This window comes from Dipodomys merriami, unplaced genomic scaffold (genome assembly GCF_024711535.1).
Source record: "Dipodomys merriami isolate MVZ:Mamm:240054 unplaced genomic scaffold, mDipMer1.0.p SCAF_3, whole genome shotgun sequence".
Lineage (NCBI taxonomy): Eukaryota > Metazoa > Chordata > Mammalia > Rodentia > Heteromyidae > Dipodomys > Dipodomys merriami.
This window is the reverse complement of record NW_027204492.1, coordinates 88,976,227-88,982,226: the sequence shown is the minus strand read 5'-3', so window position 1 is coordinate 88,982,226 and position 6,000 is coordinate 88,976,227. Positions and strand designations below refer to the sequence as shown.

The 6,000-nt window shown below is 44.3% G+C and overlaps 1 protein-coding gene across 9 annotated transcripts in view; it reads left to right on the top strand.

The window, feature by feature from the left end:
- The first annotated feature begins 1,093 nt into the window (after positions 1 to 1,093).
- Kdm6a (lysine demethylase 6A) overlaps positions 1,094 to 6,000 on the top strand; it is a 186,898-nt gene continuing 181,991 nt past the window's right edge. For all 9 annotated transcript variants that reach the window (XM_070040585.1, XM_070040582.1, XM_070040586.1 and 6 more), the window contains exons 1-2: positions 1,094 to 1,629; positions 1,836 to 1,899. In XM_070040585.1, coding sequence (XP_069896686.1) covers positions 1,469 to 1,629; positions 1,836 to 1,899 — 225 coding nt within the window. In that variant the 5' untranslated portion in view covers positions 1,094 to 1,468. The remainder of the gene's footprint in view (positions 1,630 to 1,835; positions 1,900 to 6,000) is intronic.

Genomic DNA, 6,000 nt, shown 5'->3' with positions numbered 1-6,000 from the left:
TTTTTTTCACCTTATAGAGAGGGAACAAGAAAGTGCTATTGCAAAGGGTATCTGCCGGTAGTGGCGGCAGAGAAAGCTTTTCGGGGCTGTAAGCGGCCCCAAATCTTCCATACAGGATCCGCGGAGATCGCAACATTCTGGAGATCCTTACATTTTCACTGCTGTTTTTCTTATATTACAGTGAGTTACAGAGGACGCAGGGTAAACCCAGAAAGCACGAAAATTTGGCCCAAAAGTGCCACGAACAGATCTCTGGCGGTGGGGTGCTACGGTTAGCGCGCCAGATCCCGTAGGAGACTCTTGTGTCCCTCTGGCCTGGGGGGGAATATGGATGAGGGTCAGGAGACTTCCCCGCCCTCCCACCCTGTGCACTCTGGTGCTGGTAAGGGGATCCGGTTGGAAGCGCGGCCCAACCTTGGGCGGCCCATAGTTCATGGAACATGGGGTCGACAACTGTTTCCCAAGTGCACTCTTCGTTGAGGCCGTTTTTTCCAGCAGGGCTAAGTCTGAGCCTTCTTAGATGGGCAGAGGTCCGGGACCCTGCGCCACATCCCGGCGACGCCACTTGTACCTGGTCCTGTGGGGACCGAGACCTCCAAAAGGTGCGCGCGGAACGACATTAGCCGCAGGCTGGGCCTACTCAGGAGCTCCCCGGCAAGCAAAGGCTGTCTTAGTAGGGTACCAGGGCAGCTCCAGCCCGCTGCGGGCGGTGCCGGACCTCGCCCTTCCCCGCAGCTCCCTCCCCATCCCCCTCCCTAGCCCGCCGCGGCTCCCGAGGTGACACGGGCCGGACCCTCCATTCTCTGACTGTATTTAACTAGCACAACCTAACATGCTGCTTCTTCTCTGTGACAACCGTCCCACGACAGACGTGTTCATTAGCCAATCACCGGTAAGTATTGGAGCGCGTTCCTCTCTCTATTGGGTGACTGACTCGGTGGGCGGGGCTCTGGAAACTAGCAAGTTCAGTGGAACCAAGGCTGACGCGAGTCAACAAAGGTCACGTGAAGCGAGTAGGTCACACCGATTGGCTGCGCCGGCCGGGCGGGGAGGGGGGGGGGTCACGGCGGCGGCGTGGGGTTCGCTGTGTGACACAATTACAACAACTTTGTGCTGGTACCGGGGAAGTTTGTGTCTCCACCGAATCCCCTCAGTGCTCCCGAACCCCGCGCGCTCCTGCCATCCCCGCCTTCCCTGCCCGTGGCTGTCCCCTTCCCGCCCCCGCGATGTGACCCTACAGCTGAGCTGCAGCCGCTGCCCGACTCGGTGGCTCCGCAGCCTCTGCTGCTGCCGCCTTCGCTGCGACCGCGTTGGGATTTTTCGTTGCCGCCTTTCGCGGCGCAGGAGGAGGCGGCGATAAAGTTGGTCTGCCGGTCCCGTGCGGAGATTGGGGGCGTCGTTGCGGGTCCCGGCCCTAGGAGAGGAGGGGGGGGTGTCGGCGTTGGAGTTGTGAATTCGCTGCGTTTCCATGAAATCCTGCGGAGTGTCGCTCGCTACCGCCGCTGCCGCTGCCGCCGCTTTCGGTGATGAGGAAAAGAAAATGGCGGCGGGAAAAGCGAGCGGCGAGAGCGAGGAGACGTCCCCCAGCCTGACAGCCGAAGAGAGGGAGGCGCTCGGTGGACTGGACAGGTACGAGCTACCGTCATCTGCCCGGTCGGCTCCGGACAGGCTGGCGCCTCTCTCCGGGGAGGCCAGAGCGCGGCTCGCCTCTTGTGGGGCGGGCACCTAGGCTTGGCGCTCCCCACGCCGCCAACGCGGGGCCTCGGGTTCGGGCAGGGACGGGGATCAGTGTCGTTCCCGAAGCATTAACGAGCTACATGTATCTTTTCCTATAGCCGCCTTTTCGGGTTCGTGAGATTTCATGAAGATGGCGTTAGGACGAAGGCCCTACTGGGCAAGGTAAGACAGCTGCGGGCCGGAGCGCGGACGCGGTCTCCCCAAGCCGGCGCCGCGCTCGCCCCGGGGGCCCTGTGGCCCGGCCAGCGCTCATTGTGGTCGCGGACGACGGTCGAGGGGCTTCCGGAAAAGTATTTCCTGCTCGTGCTCTCTCCCCTCCCCACTCTCGTGTACCTCGCTTGCTCGCTTGCGAAATCGCTCTCCCCTCTAGCAGCTAGAAGATCGGAGAGAGCAGCCCACTGGGGCCGAGCTCAACTCGGTCGACAGAATAGTCTCCGATTTTACTGTTTTGCCGATGATCTCCGACGTGGTTTGAAGAGGGTCAAGGAATCCTAAATGTGTGCAGATTCCTTCAAATTTGTACCTCTCGGCTTATGTTCTTTTCCTCCAAGGCAGGCTGTTCATGATGTCTACTGTTCACCCAGCGTTTGGGGGTTTCTTGTCTCTCTGCTCCCGGAAGGGGGAAGTTGCCTGTAGTTTAGGTCGGTGCAGAGTTTGCCTTGGGCTGTTGACCTGTATCTCATTTGGTATGGGTTTTACCTGAAGTTAGGTGACTTACTTTTTGGAGCTTTTCTGCCAGAGAAATACCACACTTACATGGGAAGGTGTTTTCTTCCGGGAGCTTCCTCGCCTGTGTGCCACACATGGAAACTCAGGGAGAATTCGGGGTGTAGTCTCTGTTTATTTATGTGGAAAGTTGTTGGCACTGTCATTTAGTTAAGTAATGGCTGCTCCTATCGGCCCAAGATGGCGGGACAGGGTGGGAGGAGAAAGTGAAGGGGGGGTCTGTGGGAGGGAGGAGAGGTAAACATGGAAATAAATAGTAGCGACGAATAGGCCTCCCTTTTGGATTGTATATATGAGTAGGTGGTTAATCAAGATTATTTCAGGTTATTTGCATATGGAATTCACATAACCTCTCCAGCTTGGAAACTGCATGCATATGCCTAGTAAATGCTTATCAACCTGTAGCACATTTAGTTGCCCATCCATAAGCTATTGAACAAAGGCTGGAGTCTCCTTCTGTCTGCATCAGTTTGTATCTTCTCACCAAAATCGGATCGAATAGTATTAGAAGGCTTTCTTGTTCATTAGTATGTGAAACTTGGAGTGTGTGCCATAAGCGTTGCACTTACTAGACATTTTCTTTTCTGTTTAAAATATAGCTTTGCATTTGACACTTAGCTTCATTGTTACAATTGAGAAGTTTGAAATGATTAAAGCTTAGTATTTTTTTCTTGATTTTTTTTGTTCTTGTTATTATTAAATTTTGTCTGTAGTTTAACAGTCATTTATTTCTTTAAAAATCTGTAATTGCACTTTTGTTTTTATTTAAAAGTAACTAAATATAAGGAATTTTGAATGCTAACAATAGCCAAAAAGCTTTACGGAAATTATCCTTTCAGTAAGCTTTGCCCAATAGAGAAAATTAGAATTAAATTTGGATTATGTAGGTATTAATTGGTTTCATTAAAATTATTGCTGGAAAAATGAACAGAATTAGCTCAGTAATGATTTAAGCATCAGGAATTGTTTCCTGTGTTGAGTCTTCCTCCCCCCAATATATTTGAGGCACTTTATTAAAAAATAAAACTGGATCACTGTGAAAATGGTCATTTCAGAAAATGAAACAAATGATTTAAATTTAAGGAGCATTTTATTTTGGAGCGAATATTGCTGGTCTCACCATCAGGTTGGTAAAGTTCCTTGCAAAGATAATTCATTTGGAAAAGTTAGTTTAAATCTATTCCTTTTGGTCATGGTGATGAACAAATAAATAGATTCTGTTCTTTTGTGTGAATAATGTGTAACTTGCTAGTTGATGGTTTCATAAGTCTTAGAACGTGTGTTCAGATGGATTCGCTGTGGATGGCACTTACATTAGTTATACTGAATTCTAAAAGTCATTATGAATGGAGTTTAATTAAAAAAACAGCATTTTCAATTTTTTTATGAAGTTGTGCATTATCTTTTTGACATTTGAATACAGTAATGGCCTAATAATAGGAAACCTGTAAAGCTTCCTTATGGGGTAATTTGATCAACTTAATAGTTTGTTGAGCCAAAAAATTTTTCATCACTTCCAACTCAGTGCTTGTGAAGTCCTACTTGCATAGATCAAGACTCATCAATTTTGAGGTTAAAATAAAGCCTTCCGAACTATGTGCTTGAACCTTTATGCAGTCCATGTGAACCTAAACATACCAGTGAAATATATAATGTAAAGCTTGACGTTATATAACCCCATAACCCCATGTCCTCTATTTGAATTGGTTTCTGAATAGAATTAATGAACTAGTGTCTTTCTGAAGGAAGTATTGAATTATTTAGCTTTGTCCCTCTTTTCAATTTCCCTGAAAAGCATTTTTTTTTTCTGTGTGGTGTATGTGTGTGTGTGTTTAATGTCGAGCTGTGTTAGCTTCAGAATTCTTTTTTCTCTGTAAGTCTTAAAAACAAGATGGCTTTTTTTTTCAATTGGAGTTAGGGAGTGAGTTCAGGCTACTTAACTGAAGATAGATAATGGAATTGAATATTCCCCAGAATTCCTATTTTAGATGTGAATTTTGTGCCACCTGACCAATTTAATTGGCATTTTGTGTAACTTTTTTCCTTTCTGACAGAAATAGTTATGACTGCTTGCTTTGAAGAATTCTTACTCCTGCAGTGTATTATGAATCACTTTATTACCACGTTTTAATCACATTTGTAGGTTTTAGAAAATACAACTTGATCTAAAACTTTTGGTAAATTGAAAGCATTAAATAAGTGTGTCTTACTTGCCCCTTGCTCCTAAAGTTTTCCAGGCATGAGGCTTCTTTATCCAAATAAATGATTTGTGTTTGTATGTGTGTGTGTGTGTGTATGCAAATATATACATACGTATGTATACATATATACATACGTATGTATATATTAAATATATATATATCTTCAGATCTCAGCCTTTCGTGTAGCAAGGATTGTAGGCATGAGTCAAATTTTTGATAATATCCCTGGTAATAAAGATAAATGACATGTTTGTGTATCTGCACAAATTAGAACTGTAGCAAAAAATAGAAAAGCATATTGTAAGTTCTGGTTTTATTTTTAATGAATAGTTTTACTGTAGAATCAGTTGAAAATGAAATGACTAGGCAACATCTGACTGCCACATTAACGTTATTAAAAACTGCTTCAGGTTGAATTTTTGTTATTTAGGTGAAGGCTTATTGCTTGAGTAGGTACAGAGTAAAATTTTACTTAATAAGATTATGTAACCTTTTAGTGTTGCTTATATAGCACTGATATTCTACATGTGTGAAAGGTTTTTGAGTTTATTTTTACTTTGAAACTCATTGTGATGCTGAGGTCTTTAAAGTTGATGTTAATGAGTGATAACTGCATTATTAATATTTTTGAAATGTAGCATCCAGAAAGCTAATTCATGTTAGGAAAAAAAAAGCCACCAGATAGTCTTAGAATTAAATTAGTGGTAGGTTCTGTGTTTGTAGAGTAGTTAAGTAGTGGAGTTTATTTAAAGAATGCATAATCAATAGTCTTATGTATTCCTTCTGAAACTTTACATGTATCAATTTTTCATATTGATGGTTCAGCTGTGACATAAATTAGAGCATCAAATATTTGAGTGTATATTCAGTTTGTAGGAATTATGAAGATAACATACATAGGTATCACTTGCGGTGTTAAATTTTACAGCTGCCTAAATGGAGTGTTAAGTGTAAGAATTACTAACACGAACATCTGTCACAGAGGAAGAGTGTGACATATTCTGAAAGTTTATAATAAAGGTCCGTTTAACAAATTAAAAGTTAGCATGACTCTTAATAAGATTTTTTTCCCCCTTGATTGTTTCCTGGAGATAGTGTTTCTCAATTTAGATAGTGGCAAGTTGTCTTAGTTTTGTTGAGGAAAATATTTAAAAATCAGATTTTAGCCAGGAACCAGTGACCTAACACTTATAATCCTCACTACTCAGGAGGTTAAGAGCTGGGGATTGAGGTTCAAAACTAGCCCATACAGGAAAGTATGTGAGACTATCTCCAGGTAATCACCAAAAACAAAACAAGTAAAAAAAAAAAAAATCCAAGTGGATCTGTGACTCAA